General features: G+C 43.6%; 1 protein-coding gene across 1 annotated transcript in view; it reads right to left on the reverse strand.

The window, feature by feature from the left end:
- The window catches only part of DRC11 (dynein regulatory complex subunit 11), a 136,211-nt gene that overhangs the window by 41,353 nt on the left and 76,386 nt on the right, over positions 1-18,472 (reverse strand). The window contains exons 10-13 of the mRNA XM_019740868.3: positions 12,373-12,479; positions 12,104-12,205; positions 5,127-5,191; positions 2,085-2,167 (exon numbers count right to left, since the gene is read on the reverse strand). Of these exons, the coding sequence (XP_019596427.3) occupies positions 2,085-2,167; positions 5,127-5,191; positions 12,104-12,205; positions 12,373-12,479 (357 nt within the window). The remainder of the gene's footprint in view (positions 1-2,084; positions 2,168-5,126; positions 5,192-12,103; positions 12,206-12,372; positions 12,480-18,472) is intronic.

Consider the following 18,472-nt stretch of genomic DNA (forward strand, 5'->3'; position numbering starts at 1 on the left):
TTGTCATTTTGTTTTGGTGTAAATGTCCACAGGTTTCTGTTTTTGCTATCTAGTTGCTCTGTCTATTTTTAAGAGAGGATTTAGGAAGATCCGCTGCCACCGTTCTAACTAAGGATCTTAACTGGAAAAAAATAAAAATAAAGAAAACATGGAAAAGACCAAAGGGAGACAGCCCTTGTGGCAATCTGACCATTTTGTTAGACTGGGACATTTTCACTTGAAGTCACTCTAAACGGCTGACCCCATTCAGTTTGACTTTAGGCATCTTAAAGATACAGCCTGGACAGACAGAACACTGAAAAAGTCCAAGAGAATGAGAAATCAATAAGAAGATGAGAAACAGGTCGATTAGTTTTTCTGAGGCTCTCCCATGTGCCAGGTGCCACACTAAGCAGTGGGAATCCACTCATGAACAAAACAGACATAATATGGAAGGAGAAAGCCGACAAGAAGAGAACTCAGAGGTCCCAAGCACAAGAGGTTCTGTGAAAAATGTGACTTTTGCAATATTAACAGAATTAACAAAACAGAATCAAAGGAATCCACAAGAAAATCCTATAATACTTGGACAAGAAACACATAAGATAAATATAAACCCAACACATATTTCAACATATAGTCTGGCAAAATTCTTACAGTGTTAGAAAATACGGAGGCTCGTCCAAGCCCTCAACAAGGAAATGTGGCTTTCTTTCAAGGGGATTAAAGTAATCATTTGTTTTGATCAAAGGGAAATGTCAGCATTCTTCCTCCCACAGGCTCATGTTGGGTCAATGTAAACATCAAAATGAATAAGGTGAAAAGGGATTATAACACGATAAAAAAAAGAGACAATCCATTCGTCCACACTGATACTGCAACACTTTTCAAAGGAGGGAAATCTCTTTCTAGAAGAATGGTACCTAATAAATATATGGAAGGGGTGATAGAAAGAGAACACCCTATCTTACAACCACCACAACAATCATCCACGCAGGCGAAAATCATCAGCGATGCTGAGACCTTTCAGATGCCTGAAAACAGACTCTCCAGACCCTCAAAGTACCTGACCCCCACCCAAGATTATCCATTAATGACAAAGAGGAACACGAAACTTTACAAGAGGAAATCTGGGGAATAGCGCCTTCACCAGTGATTAAACTTAACATCAACAGAGATGGGACACAGTGGCATCATGTGTCCCCAGTGTGAAATGCTGAGGACACAATATCACCTGTGTAGTTTTCCTGTCAAAGATGTTTAACCTGAATCAAGTCATGAGAAAACGGTCAAACCAATTCAGTTGAAGGACAGTCTGTAAAACAGTTCAGACTATTTAAAAATGTCAACATTGTGAAAGACTGAAAATGCTGACAATTGTCCTGAATTAAGGGAGTGAAAAGCGACTAAAAAGATATGACCATCATATCCAGGGTCTTTGACTGAATTTTGGATTGAGAAAGACAAACATTTATCAAAAACATTATTAGGATAGTGGGGAAATTGATGATTAATTCGATTTTAACTAATAGCATCATATTAATGTTGAATTTTCTGAGTGTGATTATCTTTTTGTGGTTAGTAGGAGAATGTCCATGTCCATTATAGATGCAGGAAAGTGAAAATGATAGCTGATTACGGTGGTAGGATTATGAAGAGTTTTAAGCTTTAAGTGTGTTTTCAGGTCATCTTATTTTTCAAAAAATAAAAGAAAAACACAGCAAATGTCCCCACTACCTTCTTCCCAACTACTTCCGTGGTGGCCCCTTCTGGAAGGAACTCCTTCCAGCAGGACTGAGCTGTGGAGGCAGCAGGTGCTACCCCCTGGGCATTTAGGTAAACAGGATTCACCTTGTGCCAGAAAGAACCTTGCTAGTAGGTTCGAAAACCTGCTTCTACCACATTAGGGGAGACAGCTGGACCCATTTGTTCATAGCACAGAACAAATTCAAATCAATTCAATCCAACACACACTACAAGCCACGATGGGCCAGGTTTTGGGTTGGACAAAACCACAAATGGAACGTACTTCCAGCTGTTGGGACCTCAAAACCCAAGGGGTGACATATGTGCCACACACGTGCATTATTCCTTGTGTACTTTACCGATGTAATCGGAGAGGTTGACTTTCAGAGACTGGATCAGGAGCCCTTCCTCCACCAGCTCCTTGTACAGAGATTCAATGGACCTGGGGAAAGAGCGGCCATCAATTCCATGAGCACACACCCCAAAACCAGCAGCGTTTCTGTTCATCAGCGCAAATGCAGAGAACTTTAACTAGATCTATTTCAAAGTACATTTGTATCTAAATAGATTTTTGAGGCATTTCTATAATTTGGGGATAAATTAGGCTTTTTCGAAACAATACTTTCACTCATCCATGTGTATGTCTAGCTGATGTTTTCCATGCATAAGAATAGTTTCTTTGGGCATCTGAGACCAGCTATGACTCCTGCAGGCTGCCCTTTCATCAGTCTTCATGATGGCACAAATGTGAATTAGAAATTACCCGATAATAGTAACGCAATGGGCTCATAATTATATATTCAGTTAGCATCTGCAAGCCGTAGTATATAGATCATTAATCCTTCATGAAATTGACATTTCCTTTTAAGCCAATAGCATACTAGTTTAAAAGAAATATGCATAAAGAACAAAGGCTTATAGGGGAAATAATTCTAACATGAAAGACAAAAACGTCTAAAGCTGTGAGTGTGATGATTTTTTAGGAGAATGTTGTCCTTTTCCATAGTGTTTACAAATGTCAAAACCACTTCTCTAAGAGGGCCTTGGGCGTATAGCCAGCACACGGGTAATTTATACTAATTGAGGGGAAAAAAATGGAGATACTTACTATTCCACTTGATGAATGAAACTCCCAATGAAATCAACTAGGGCTTGGCTTGCAGGAATTCACATAGGTCAAGTTCAAATATTGTTTGGCACAATCCATTGAGATGTTTTGTCTTTTCCCTTTTCGTTTGTAGGAGCCTTACGCTTTGGTCCTACCCGAGTCTTTCTTTAGATTGAAGAATTGTAAACACGACTATATTTAAACAGCTCTTTGGCTGTTCCCAGATCCAGGTTAGTGTGATTAAAACAGACTCAAGAATATCAGTTAGGTTCAAGCCAAATGCCATTGAGATAAATGTTAATTCAATGATCAGTCTTTGACCGACTAGAATGTTATTCTGCTAAACATATTTAAAATAGTGTATCTTCCGCTGAGAAAAAAAAAGTTTCAATTGTAATGGGATTTGGGATAACAGTATCTGACCTATATCAAGGAAATGTCGACTGTAGTATTCTAGCTTGAACACTGATTTATTATAAACACATCATATATGCATAAAATATTAACATAAAATAGAAGAAGGTTCTGTAAAATAATCAAAACAATATATTAAGATTCACTGGATCTTTCTAGTGAATAAACTTTTGTCATGGAATACAACATTTTCAACTTCAAAACTACCTTGAACTTTAATGAAAATACTGGTGTTAAGGTTTATATTAACTTGGTGACAGAAACGGAAGTTGTCTGTCAGTGTCTTGGCAGAACTAGCTCTAGTCTAGTGACACGGAGTCTTTAAAGTTAAACTAAGAAGTCTTCTAGGAATCAGATGACCAAGTATTTCTGTACTTTGGGGCATGAAAGTGAATAAAATACTACTGGTCTCTCTCCCTGTCACTAGAGAATGGCTTACAGTCCATTTCTGAGAGTTCAGCTGCAAAGAAGCACACGCCAAGAATACATTCAGCGTCTAATGGATGCTGTCCACCATCTACACGTGTGTGATCTATACTGTTAAAGCAGCATTTTATTCAGTAAAGCGATACTTTTAGTGCAAGAGAATACACATGAGTGATTTTAACCTCATGGAGGGTCATGTTGGTAGCTGTGGTTCCAACTCTGGTTTGTCACTGGATAAGGCACGTAGTGAGATCTTCTCTCCTGAAAGACTACACTTAGTTTTGGAACTAATGTAAGGACAAAGGAGAAAAACGGCACAGAGAAGCTATAAAAGACACCTGTGGCACGGTGAGTATGCACGGGCTGGACCCTCCTCCAGGGAAGGGACTAAGAAGCTCCTGGTACCCCCAGGTGGTGTCCGTGATGGGGGCAGGTGGGTGGGGCCTCCCTCAGGAACTGGGCGCCTGAATCTCAGAATGCCTACCAGGCCCCTCTTAGGCAGCAGTCAGCCACAGCATGTTGATTCTAAACCTTTCCCCACACAACAGAACCTCAAACGGGGAACCTGCAGCTCCTCCCTCTACGATCCCCCGTGGGAGCCTTTTCTCTGCAGAGCCAGAGCCCACGCCCTGTCGGGCTGTCTTTCCAGAGGTTGTTGGCTGGGCTCCTGGCGTGGGCACGAGCTCTGGGATGCTCTGGTCTCCTCTCTGCATGGACAGATCCTGGCTGGCTTCCTGTCTCATGGATCTTCTCTCAGAGTTTAGGAATGTACCACTGGGACCCACGGGGAGCAAAACCCATGGGAAGAAAAGCATTCCTTCAAAACCATCTCTGATATTCATGTATTAGGGATTTTAATTAAATTCCTTGAAACCCTGGGCACTATTTACTTCCAATGGTAAAAGCACTGAAAAAAAATGAGGATTTAAAATTACTGATGAATATTGAAGTCCAGCCAATGAAGCTGGAGGAAACGGAATATCCCTTCACGAGCCTAAACCTCATCCCTCCCTTCAACAAGCTTCTAGAAGTGCTTGGTGGGCTGGGCCCCAGGATGTGAAGGTCACTATGAATTGAGTCCACCCTCGAGGAACTCAGAGTTTCAGCATTCCCTCAAAAGTTTGGTCAGGATGCTACATCTTAAGAACCCCATACATTTTAAGCCCTAAAAAATGTCACATGAGCTGAGAAGTGATGGGGGCCCGTGTCTGCCTTCTGGGCCCACTGCCTTGGTGTCCTCCTGTGTAAGACGGTGCCTGTTGTACAGGACAGCACAGAGGCCCAGCCTTTCCCAGGACACTCCTGGAGCATGACGGGGGTGTGGTGTACCAGACAGGGGGCCCCTGTGCCAGGCCATGGCCGAGGACGTACGCTGTGTCCCATGCTCTCCTCTGGGGTGACCCCACCCCGCCACTTCTCACGCGCATTACAACAACACAAGGACACTCCTCACCTGTCAGCCGTCAGATCCTTGTCTTTCCCTCTTTTCTCTTTTTTGCCTTTCTTCCCTTTCTTTTCCTGGAAGAAAACGGAAATATCCAACAACTTAGAAAACACCAGAAGGGGATGAGCTCTGGAAATTAGCTAGGGAAGATGGATTTGGGCGGTGGTGCTCGGTGGGAAAGGAGAGGTGAGAAGTGAACCCTGGTACGTGAATATGTTGTGGTGAGAAAGCAGTGTTTTCACGAACGTGGGAATTGGCCTGGAAAGCCCCAAGTTGCTATGGGACATGTCCCTGGATAGAGAGGAAGGGAGGTCACCACTGCGAAACCCCGAGCATTCTGGTTCTGTTTTCCTGGGCTCTGGCACAGGATGCTACAAAGGGTGAGTGTCGTGTGTGCAGGCCATCAATCTGCCTGTGACTTTGGTACCCAGTCACCTCTCTCTTCTAGCACCCGGCACCAAATCTTTTAAAATAGGGCCGATCGCTTCACCATTCTGTTGACAATTTCCAGTGCCCACAGGATGGAGTTTAAATTCCTCAGCACAGTGTATGAAGTTTTTCCAGCCTGGTAAGGCCTGGAAATGAAGGGAAGGCCCCTTCTTCTCCCAGCTCACCTTCTGTCTCAGGCCTCCTCAGGCGGCTCATGACCACTGCCACACAGCACTGATCACCGGGCCCTTTCTTAGCTCTCTACTCTCTTTCTCTGCTCCATGTTCACTTCCTCATTCATTCATTCTTCTTATTGCAGTATAGGTTATGTAAACTATATCCATGGACAGACTGATTAACTTCTACATTGACTTTTTACAGATAACCACATAACCACCACCCAGTTCAAAATATAGGACGTGTTTTCATCCCCCTGAACTCTCTCACCTGCTGCTTTCCCGTCTGTAGGTGACAACCCCTCTGACGTCTCTGCAGATTTGTGTTGCCTGGAATTATACACTGTAAACCCTTTTATGTCCGGCTTCTTTCAGTCAATATTCTGATTGCAAGATGCACGTCTATGGTGGCACACAGCTATACTTCATTTGTGTCGTTCCGTGTTGTAAAAATTAATTTTTAAAAATCTTGAGATACTGGTAGAGTCACATGCATTTATAAGAAATAACACAGAGAACTCCCGTGTACCCTTTGCCAGGTTTCTTCCAGTGGTGACATCTTGCGGAACTACTGGTCACAATCAGAATACCGACAGTGACACTGACATACCCAAGACACAGAGCATTTCTACCACCCAGAGGTCCCACCGGCCCTTTGAGAGGCGCACTCACTTCCCTGCCACGACCACCCCACCTTTCACCCCTGAAGTCACTGATCTGTTCTCTATCTCTATAGTTTTGTCCTTTTGCGAATGTGACATCAACAGAATCATATAACTTTTTTGCTTTTCATGCATCATAACTCTCGGGAAATTTGTACAGATTGTTTTATGTATCAATAGTTTATTCCTTTTGATTGCAGTTTACAGTTTTGGGCTATTATGAATTGATTAAAGTGCTATAAATCAATCTCTCTCTCTCTCTCTCTCTCTCTCTCTCTCTGTAAGTCTTCATTCTTTTGAAATAAAAGCCATGAGTGCAGTTGCTGGGTTGTATGGTAACTGCATGTTTGTTTTTCAAGAAATGCCAAACTTTTTGCAGAGTAGTTAGTGATACCATTTTGCTTCCACCAATAATGTGTAAGTCATCTAGTTTCTCCCATCCTCTGGCAAATTCGTGTGGGCCTGTTTCTGGGCTCTGTGTTCTGTTCCGTTGATCTGCGTGTCCATCGCTCTACCAATACCACAGTCTTGATTACCGTAGCTGTACAATATGCTTTGAAATCTGGCAGATGGATCCTTTACACTTTACTCCTCTTTCTATAAACTGATTTAGCTATTCTAGTTCCACTGTCTTTCTACATACATTTCCACATAATCTTGTCTATGTCTATCAACTATGTTTCTGGGGTTTTGGTAAGAACTTGTACATCCATGTGGAAGGAATTGGTGCCGTTACTATCTTTTGTCTTCCAATCCATGAACATGGTATGTCTATATATTTAGATCATTTATTTCTTTCATCAGTACTGTGTAGTTTTAGCTCACAAATCCTATACATATTTTGTTAGATTTACACCTAAGCATTTCATTTTTGAATGATTTTAAATGATATCATTTTTGAATGATATTTTAAATTTCGGTGCACATCTGTTGCACAATTTTGGTGCACAATCGTATTGTTAGTATATAGCAATACAATTGATTTCTGTATGTTCACCTTGTATCCTACAAACTTGCTGAATGAAGCTAGGAGTTTCTACGAGTTACTCTGTAGATTCCTTGGGGTTTTCTGAATAGACAATCATGTCACCAAATTAAACATTTGGTAGAATTCTCCAATGAAACCGTCTAGGCCTGGAAATTCCAGTTGGGGCATTGTTTTCAATACAAATTCAACTTCCTTAATAGCTGTAGGGCTAGTCAAACTATTTCATATTCGGTAAATTGTGGTAGTTTGTGTTTTGAAGGAAGTGAGCCCATTTCGTGTAAGTTGTCAAATCATGTGAGCAGGGTAGTTTGTGATGTTCCCTTAATATTCTTTTAATACCTATAGTCAGTAGTGATATCTCGTTTCATTCCTGATATTGGTCATTTGTGTCTTCTCTCTTTTTCCCTTTGTCAGTCTTACTAGAGGTTTATCAATTTTAATTATTTTCAAAAAGCCAGCTGTGTTTCATTGATTTTCTCTGTTTTTTTGTTGTTGTTTGTTTTCAGTTTCACTAATTTCTTTTATGATTTTCTTCTTTCTGCTCACTTTGTTTTCTTTGGTCGTCTTTTTTTAGGTCCTCAAGGTGGGAGCTTAGGTTACTGATTTGAGACTCTCCCAATTTTTCTGCTGCTGTGAGGGAAGTCCAGACAGATTCCCTGTGGTCTCAGGGCCTCACTACTGGTCAGCAGCAGTAAGTCATTATTCTCTGCTCTGGTCTCTGTATTCTTTGTTCTTTGCTCCAGTTTGGATTTCTTATTGACCTGTCATTGAGTTCAACCTGATTTCATGCTCTTGTTAAACCTGTTAGAAGAGTTCTTAATTTCTGATACTGTATTTTTCAGTAGAACGTTTATTTGTTTCTTTCTTTCCTTCTTTTTTTTATTATTAGTCTCAGGTGTACAAAACAATGTAATAGTTAGACATTTCACCCCTCACAAAGTGATAAGCCCCCTCCCCCAGTCTATTGCCCCCTGACATCCTATATATCTACTATAATTCCATTGACTCTATTCCCTATGCTGTACTCCACATCCCGTGACTATATATATATTAAATTATAGTTGACATACAATATTATTCAGTTTTAGCTTCAGGTGTACAGTGCAATGGTCAAGCATCTACACCGTCCATGAAGTGTTCTCCCTAATAAGACGTGTCTATCTGACACCCTACAAAATCTTTACATTATTGATTATATTCCTCAAACTGTCATATCTCCATGGCAATCTTGTGGTTACCAATCTATTCTTTCTAATCCTTTCCCTTTCTCCCTCATCCCCACCCTCCTCCCATCTAGCAACCATCAGTTTTTCCTCTATGTCTCTGAGACCATTTTTGTTTACTTTGCTCATTTATTCAGTTCTTTAGATTCCACATATAAGTGAGATCATATGGTATTTGTCTTTCTCCGACTGACTTATTTCACTTAGCATAATGTTCTCTATGTCTATCCACAATGTTGCAGATGGTAAGATTTCATTCTTCTTTATTGCTGAGAAAGACTCCATTGTATAAATGTACCACAGTTTCTTAATCCAGTTTCTACCTATGGGCATTTTGGTTGTTTCCAAGTCTTGGCTATTGTAAATAGTGCTGCAATAAACATAGGAGTGCATATATTTTTTCGAATTAGTGTTTTGGGTTTCTCTGGATAGATACCTAAAAGTGGAATTGCTGGATCATAAGGTAGTTCCATTTCCAGCTTCTTGAGATATCTCCGTACTGATTTCCATAGTGGCTGCACCAATCTGCAATCCCACCAGCAGTGCACAAGGGATCCCTTTTCTCCACATCCTCGGCAGCACTTGTTGTTTGTTGATTTATTGACGATAGCCATTCTGACCAGAGTGAGGTGTTATCTCATTGCGGTTTTTATTTGCATTTCTCTAATGATTAGTGAGGTTGAGCATTTTTCCATGTCTGGACATCTATATGTCCTCTTCAGAGAAATGTCTCTTCATGTCTTCTCTCAATTTTTTAATTGTTTTTTTTTTTTTTTTTTTTTTGTGTTGAGTTGAATGAGTTGAATGAGTGCTTTATAAATTTTGGATATTAATCCCTTATCAGATATATCATTGACAAATATCTTCTCCCATTCAGTTGGCTGCTTTTTTGTTTTATTGATGGTTCCTTTGCTGTGAAAAAACTTTTAACTTTGATGTAATCCCATATGTTTATTTTTTCTTTTACTTCCCTTGTCCAAGGGGATATATCAGTAAAAATATTACTCAGGGTAATGTCTGCAAATTTACTTCCTATATTTTCTTCTAGGAGTTTTATGGTTTCAGGTCTTACATTTGAGTCTTTAATCCATTTTGAATTTGTTCTCATAAGGAGGTGGTCCAGTTTCATCTTTTTGCAGGTGTAAGTCCAGTTTTCCCAGCACCATTTATTAAATAGGCTGTCTTTATCCCGATGTAAATTCTTGCTTCCACTGTCATAGATTAAATTACCATATAGGCATGGATTTATTTCTGGACTCTCTATTCTGTTCCATTGATCTATGTGTCTGTTTTTATGCCAGTACCATGCTGTTTTGATTACTATAGGCTTATAGTATGGTTTGATGTCGGGTAGCGTGATACCTCCCACTTTGTTCTTATTTCTCAAGATTGCCGTGGCTATTCAGGGTCTTTTGTGGTTCCATATAAATTTTAGGATTATATGTTCTATTTCTGAGAAAAATGTCATTGGCAGTTTGAGAGGAATTGTGTTGAATCTATATATTGCCTTAGGTAGTATTGACATTTTAACTATATTAATTCTTCCTATCCATGAAAATGGTATGTGTTTCCATTTATTTGTATCTTCTTTGATTTCGCTCTGCAGTGTCTTGTAATTTTATGAGTACAGGTCTTTTACTTCTTTGGTTAAATTTATTCCTAGGCATTTTATCGTTTTTGAAGCAATTGTAAATAGGATTGATTTCTTGATTTCTCCTGATAGTTTATTAGTGGTGTATACAAATGCAACTGATTTCTGAATATTAATTTTGTATCCTGCTACTTTACTAAATTCATTGATCATTTCTAATAGTCTTTTGGTGGAGTCTTTGGGGGTCTCTCTATATAGTATCACATCATCTGCATATAATGACAGTTTTACTTCCTCCTTTCCAATTTGGATGCCTTTTACTTCTTTTTCTTGTCTGATTGCTGTGGCTAGAACTTCCAGAACTATGTTGAATAAAAGTGGTGAAAGCGGGCAGCCTTGTCTTGTTCATTTGCTTCTTTTAAAATTAGATTCTAAGTTTCTGTTTAAATATGGCATTTGTGTTTTCATTAATATACGCTAGCACTCTGGGAAATGCAAAAACTAGAGTCAGTGAAGACTCTTACCATCAGGATCTTCATGGTTTCTCCAGGTACTCTGATATCCTACAAGTTTTTGTGATTACAACAAGAGGGGACTCAAGACAGAGATGGCCTCTGAGAGGCAGGGCCAATGCTGTCATCATGGGGATGTCAGCTGATTAATGTAATGTAAGTTGATTAATTTATAATGAGAAGTGTCATTGTCAAGAGAAACAGACGCTGTAGACTTCCCTCTTACAGAAAAATCAACACGAAATTATAACAACTCATCAGAAGGTTGCTTGGTGAGTATGCAATCAGCAAGGGTGGTGACTGGATGCTGTGACTCACTCCCGATACCACACTGTGACATCGAGATTGGCGCTTCAGACCAACTGGCTATAAATAGGAGGTTCCCACAAAGCCCTCCTAAGACTCCATTAATTTGTTAGAATGGCTCACAATGTTCAGGGAAACAGTTACATTTACCAGTATTTTGAAGGATATTATAAAGGACGGAGACAAACAGCCAGAGGAAGAGATATGTAGGGCAAGGTCTGGGAGGGTCCCAAGTGCAGGAGCTTGTCCCCGTGAAGTTGGGGTATGTCATCCTCCTGGAATGTGGGCACATTCACCATTCTGGAAGCTCTCCAAATTCCATACTGTTGGGATTTTTATGGAGGCCTCCTCACGAAGGCATGATCAACTGTATACTCCATTTCCAGCCCCTCTCCCCTCTCCAGGGAATGGGGGGTGTGGCCAAAAATTCAAAGCTTTTAATTATGGCTTGGTCTTCCTGGTCACCAGGCCCCATCCAGGAGCCATGCAGGGTCCACCCAGAGTCTCCTTGTTAGAACAAGAGGCTCCCAGTGTGCTTATCCTTAGAAATTTACAAGGGTTTCAGGAGCTCTGTACCAGGAACTGGGGCTAGAGACTAATATATGTATTTCCTACTATCTCATGGGGACCTAATAAGTGAACTTTGAATACTGGGATCCAACTGGCTATTCTAAACCACCATGAGATGGAGGGTGGCAATTTAAAATTCAATTCATCTGATTCCCTGCTTCATAAAGAACTTGCATATTGTACCCTTCCCGTTTACCTATAGGGAGAGGTGGGGGGAGCATTTGGGGCACGTGCACTGGCTTTTCCCATGGTTCTCATCCCTTGGGCCTGGGTAATAGGAACCTGCAGTGACGAGAGAATGAGAGGTGGGGGAGGTTATTCCCAGACAGCTGAGTTTACGCCAGTTATGAGCCCACAACTCACAGAGCTAAATGGTGAAACAAGGTAGATTCACGAAAGGCAGGCACTCCCCCTGAGGCCGCCTGGGGGCAGCCAGAGCCGGCCAGGCAGCACTCATGGACACACGGCCGGACTCATGGTTTGAATCTGCGCTCGGCCTCATCCCTCTGCACGCTCATTCACTACTCACATTTTTACCTCCTTTCTTCTTTCTTGTTTTGGCCGGAAGTTCCTTTTCTCTGTTCACAGCTAGTTTTAAGTTTTTCAGTTCCTGTCTCATCAACTCATCAACCTAGGTGAATACAAGACGTACCTTTTTTAAGTGACTCTGCATGCCTTGTGTTTTCTTTGCGACATTTAAACATAGCTTAAATTCTGGGCTGGTTATTGAGAGGAAATTGTTAAAATTCATCATCACCACAGTGAACGGTCTGCTATTAGTAGAAATAAATGTATTACCTGCACCCTGATCTCTGACTCCAGTTCTTTCCGTTTCTCTTCTTTGATCATTTCTCGGTCATAGTCCTGGGGGAAATTCCCTGACTCATCTTTATTCTTCCATATGTCTATGCTCCGGGAGGATAAGGAAAAGGAAAATGAAAATTTCCATCAACACGCAGATTAACAAAAGCAGTTGTTGCAAGATAAAACACAAGTTTAATTTTCTATCCTATTGCATGGAGTGAAAGTGAGTAAAATACGCTGGAGATTGACGGGATTCATGTATCCTTTTCTTCCACTTCCCAAATGGAAGAAATGTGCTGTATAATATCTAAGAAATAGAGAAGGAAACTGCTAATGTGAAAATACCAAATAAAAAAGTATGATACAAAGAGTAGTCTCCTACATGATTATAACCATGTAAAAACCAACATATTAATTGTGGGATTATACAATTATACAGTTGTGGGGTGACTATTTTTGTAATATGTTTTATATTACTTCCATTATTCAAATGATTCACTGTAATATGAAAGATACTGTTGTTAGTTCACCTCACCAGGAGTTTGCCTTGGCTCCCTATTAAAAGACAGCAGTGAACACACGAGTACCCATTACCTCCCTGTAATCCAGCAGCTATATTATTGCGTTACTTTTTGGATGTTTGAGAAGTCATGCATATCTTACACTTCCTTTTTGCCTCACCCCAGCAGTTAGGAGGATGGTGAGAGAAATGTGACCCTGGAGAAAATAAGGAGAATTCTGTATCGCAGGAATAAATGGAAATACAGTTCATCTCTCAGAAGGTGCACACATCCTGAGAAGGTTCATTTCTCGGGACGTGTGCTGAGGTACAGACCAACAGGATCACGGTAGTGAGACTTGGGGGGATCTCCCACGAGACACAAGATCGCAGGTTTGGGAAAGGAAATCTCCTGGAATCTGTGCTCAGAATGTGATGGACACTTGTGGGAACCAAACCTGGCAACCACTGCCCCACGTGGCCGCTTGACTGAGAACCCATTCTAAGGCAGTGACTCCCACCACCTGGGAGGGCAACTGAGAGCCATGGGGCCCAGGCAGAGGCTGCCCCATCTCCGTCTGACAACGGCTGCGACTTGGGAGGACGGGGGTTGTGTGGCCTGGGTGGCCTGGGGTGGTGTGAGGAATGGGCCGGAGGATTCTCAACATGGTCTCCCCCACGAGCACAGCATGCGGGTCCTGAGACTGGCTGGGAGTATGGCCCTGACACAGCCGATTCAGAAGGGGAGGGCTGGAGCTTAAACTCAACACAGAGAGGAGGAGACAGTCGCAGGCAGAAACCACGTCTGGGTGCTACAGGGTCTCAACCATGAGGACTGAGGGTAGAGAAGGTACCTGGAGAGTCATGCAGGCAAACAAATGAGAAAGGAGATGGGAGCTACACGGATGACAGAGGACTGAGGGTGGCAGAAGGGGAGAGGCGTGGCGTGGGAGGACCAGGGACAAGGCAGGGTGCGATCCAGGAGAAGCTGCAGCTCCTGGAGACACAGAGCAAAATGGCAAGGAGACTCTGTGCCCAACCGGCAAATGGGTGGCACAACCGTCTGCAGGGCCCTGGCTGTCTGACTCCTCTCTGCCCAGGCAGTGGAGCCTGGCACTAGATCCATGGTTTGGGGTCAGGTGGGGCCTCCGCTAGTATCAAGAATCTACCTCCCGAGGGAAGAGGAACCACGCAGGACATTGGCTGCTCTAGAAACAACTGTGCCCAAAGGGCAGATACAAGTCAGCCAAGTAGCAGATGGAGGCCTGAGGGCCAGTGAGAGTGTCCTGTTAGAGTGAGGAGAGTCGGGACCCCACAGCACAGGACAAGTGCAGGAAGGTGGGTCTGGGGACTCAGCTCCAGTTTCCCAAAAGTGTGGGTTGCGCCTGCAAGCCATGGGCTGAAGGCCCTGACACTGCTCCTGCTGGCTGGCATGGAGATTTCTGGAAGCTGTTTGCTACACACAGGTCAGGCGGGCCCATCGCGCTTCCTGTGGGACTGTTGGCTCAGCAGAAGGGCTAGCCGGGGCACGGCCTGTCTGGACTTGAGGTCCAGCAAGGGCTCTCAGGCTCACTGGCCTCCCACCAGCACACCGAGGGCAGTGTGGCCCAGGCAGGACTATGCCAGTTGCTGGCTGACCGTGGTCTGTGCCAGGAAGATAGAAAGAAGTTCAAGGGGCATCATCACCCAGACAGGGCAGGTGACCAGCCTGGGACTGAGGTATGAAGGCCAAGGCAGAGAAGACCCCAAAGAGGCTGATGGGGGGCCACATGTGGCAGGAGTGGGCACACAAGAAACAGCTGGAAAGCCGGGGCTAAATTTTTATTATTTTAAGTAACCATTCCCATGAGTAAGTGCCAGCCAGACAGGTCTTTCCTGTTTGTCAGAGTCGGGGCATGAAAAACATGCGTTGCATAAATTGTGTCTATTATTACCCCATCGGTGTGAAAACTGCCTTAAGTCATAAATATTTGAGTTTATTCTTTGCCCTGAACCCCCCAGAAAGTGAATTTGTGGTTACGTGGAAGGTGTGTGCACGCCAAAGACAGCTAGTTTGTGCTGTTTCAGTACATTTGCTGAAATGTATATAAGTTTAAACTGGGGAAAGCTTTGAAATGTAGGAATAATGTAATGCTTCTTTTTATGTGTATAAAATTGTAAGCTTTCCCCCTAAAAATACCATAAAAGAGTTACATGTCTACTATTTATTAATAGTAAATATACTATTAACTAATAACAGTAACAAATGAAAATGTACTATTTACTAATAACGACTCTTTTCTAACACCTTTCCTCCTTGTATGATGACTAAATCTTCTCCAACAGCAAAATTCACGGGTGTCATGAAGGTATTTTAAAGCAAAACTAATTGAAGTTATTTCATTTCCCCCCTAGATAGATTTACCCCAATCGGACGCTGTGCATTTAATAGTGAAAGGAACACGGACGACTCAACAGAGGGAAGCCATGAAGTGAGTAGTGACAGAAAAGCCGCCGCACCTCGAAACCTTTCCCCTCTGGTGCTGCAAGTGTATTTCACAAGCAGAGCAGAGCAGACCGCAGCCCTGGGTCGTTCACACGGACTCTGTTTCCCTCTGAGACTTTGCTTTTCACATGACACTTTTGCACAGGGCACTTCTCAATCCCTTCAGGAATTCCATGGACATTTATAAATGCAGGAAGCTATTCATGGCCCTCAAAGGGCAACCCCTGCCCCACTCTCCCCTACAGCAGAGAATAAGCCTTTATCCGGATTGTGAAAAGCAGGCCACCACACTTTCACACGTTGGAGGGGTGACAGGGAGGGGGCTTCATCTCAGTGATTAAAATGCTAATGTTTCATTTGAAAAGGAAAACCTCTGATTTTTAAGAAAAGAGTTCTGAGACAAGACATCCAATTCCTTCAAGTCACCAAAGACCTGGCCGGTAACGCAGGAAACAGCACAACCTTGAAGTAAGGAAATGACTCGTCCCTGTTCCTGTTTCCGGGGGACCACTGCGTGGGTTTTTAGCCTTAATAGAAACAGATATTACACAAAAGGGTAATAGTCTCCAGGGCTTTCCTGGGGGGGGGGGGGTCAGTGGTTGTAAGACTTGGCTTCCCGTGGGAACATTAGATTTCCCCAAAATTAATTTTTGCATTTATCAAAATAATGCATGCACGTTGTACTCAAGTCAGAGAGTATTAAAAGATTACAATGCAAAATTATCTGTCTGCCTTCCAGGAAACTGCGCAATGACATTCATTCTCACGTTTGCTCATTCATTCATTCACTCATTAATTCATTAAGAAAATGCACTGAACAAATCCAGACAGATGTATCAATGTGATTTACTCATACATTATCTAATTTATGACACTTTATTCATAAGTTATTAAATTCATGACTTTTTTGAGCCCGATTACAGGCTGGGCACTGCTGTCAGAGGGGGCCGGTAGATAGCAGGCCTGCCCTCATGGACCTGGCGTCTGCTGCAGGAACAGAGTGAACACACACGGAAGCCAGATGGAGGTAAGCAAACGGGGTCAGGAGTGGGACACAGGGTCAGGCGGGGAGACTCTTATCCCACATGTGTCTCAGGGAAGGCATGCAGGGACAAGCATTCCAGGCAAGAGGAATGGAAAGTACGAAGGCCCAAGGTGGGAGTGATTCACTCATGGGAGGAAGCCAGCAGAGCCCACGAGAGCGGGAGTGACGTAACCCAGCTACCCACGAGCTTTGAGCTGTTTCTTTGCTCTTCTCCTCGTGTCTAAGTAACATGCTTACATTGTTACTTGTTCATTTACCAGTTTTAGACACGAGCTCCTGGCTGCCCATTACAGTAGGTGAGGATTTTGCTCTCTCCCACCTTCCTTCCTTTCTCCATAGTTCCATCAGAGGAGAAGGGAGCCAGGCCTTCCAAGCCCTGGGGGAACTTGTCACCTGCGTGTGAGTGGTAGAGAACAATATCTAGGTGTATGTGGCACCTAAGGCTCCCCTGTGGTAGCCCCTTCTCAGGACATCCTGGAGGATGGGCTCCACCAAAATGAGGGCGTGACAGTCAGGAAAGGCAAAGGGAGCTCCAAGGATGACAGCTGACGGCACCAAGAGCGAGGTCTTCAGAAGAAAGTGAACTGGTCAATTATGTGATGCACTGGAAGGTGTAGAAAATGAACCAAATGAGGGCTGTCATCAGACCAAGGGATAATGTTGTACAAAGCACTATCTTAACAACCAAGCTATGGTTGCGGACACACACCTGAGTGCCGGCTGCCCCCACCGCCAGGCCTGTGACCCCGCCGGTGCATCACTGCAACTCCTAGCTGGGACCACGAGCTGTTGCTGCTGCCAGCCTAACTTACACAAGCCACCCAACGTATGCCACTGTCCCCACCACATTCACTGCACCACACCAGGTATATCACAAGTGTGTTGATGGTGTGTGCCACCTTGTACCCCCAGGCTGGCATCGCACCTGGCAAACTGGAGACAGACAATGGTTGTTGAATGAATATGTGAGTGAATGGGCATTTTTGATAGTGATTTCTCCACCAAGTTGGTTGCACGGTGGATACATTGTCGGACTGGAATGTCAGTCGCTGTTGGTAGGGGGACAGTGACGCTCACTGGACCTGGCTGTTGTGAAGACTGAGAGGGGCGTGGAAAAGACAAAGCGTCACATGTCTCAGGCACCTAGTAGCACCTGCTCCTTTCCACGGAGTATGGAGCTCGGTAACCAGCATGCACTGCGTAGCGTGGCACAGGTTAAGAGATGCGTCACGGAGAAGAGCGGCCTGCAGATACTTCAGTAAATTAGCCGCTGCCAGGACCCTCGACACCTATCAGCTGCAGCCTGGTAAAATGTGCCCCTTCCACCTCCTTGGGCAGGGGCCACATCCTGGAAGTCCTCGTTCCCTCCGCACTTCTGCCTCAGGTCAGCATCCCATGCAGAGTGGGGCCCTGGCCACCAGAGGTACGTGGAGTTTAGGTGGCGCACGACACAAGTAGCATAGCAGAGCTGACCAGAACCAGGAAGGAGGCACACACGGACTCTACTTCCCGTCCTGACCGCGCTTCTCAGGAATTCCCGAATAGCACTAATGACCAGGGTCACGGGGTCAGGTCATTGATGTTGGGCTTTATCCTGAGGGTGGAGTGGACCCAAAGGAATTGGATAATTGTCCCAGTAAATTGTCATGGAAATATCTCAAAGGGCAATTCATGGGCTTGCAGTTCTAGCCAGATTGTGTCTATGCTAATTATGCTGAACGGACAAAGAACTCCAGCGTCAGCATTCGGGCACATGTCTTAGTGCAGCGGGATTAGAACATTCTGTTTTACATGCAGTATTGGTTTTCTTACTTTAAACAACCCTGGACATACCTTTCCCGTCATTCCCAGCATGACAGCGGTCCGCTGAGGTACTAGGGGTTCAGAATCGCGATGGAGGTTTAGATTATGCTCTCTTTCTACCTGCATCTTGCTTTTTTACCAATTGCATGCTGTTAAGGCACCCAGAGGAATTGTGCAGTGAGACGGACAGTTGATCGCGTGGCTGTGAGTGGCATGCATGCAGCCTCTCAGGCCGGGGAACTTAATTCTTCCCAGCTGAGGC

This window comes from Rhinolophus sinicus, chromosome 17, assembly GCF_057876585.1.
Source record: "Rhinolophus sinicus isolate RSI-liver-muscle chromosome 17, RSI-T2T, whole genome shotgun sequence".
Taxonomy (NCBI): Eukaryota; Metazoa; Chordata; class Mammalia; order Chiroptera; family Rhinolophidae; genus Rhinolophus; species Rhinolophus sinicus.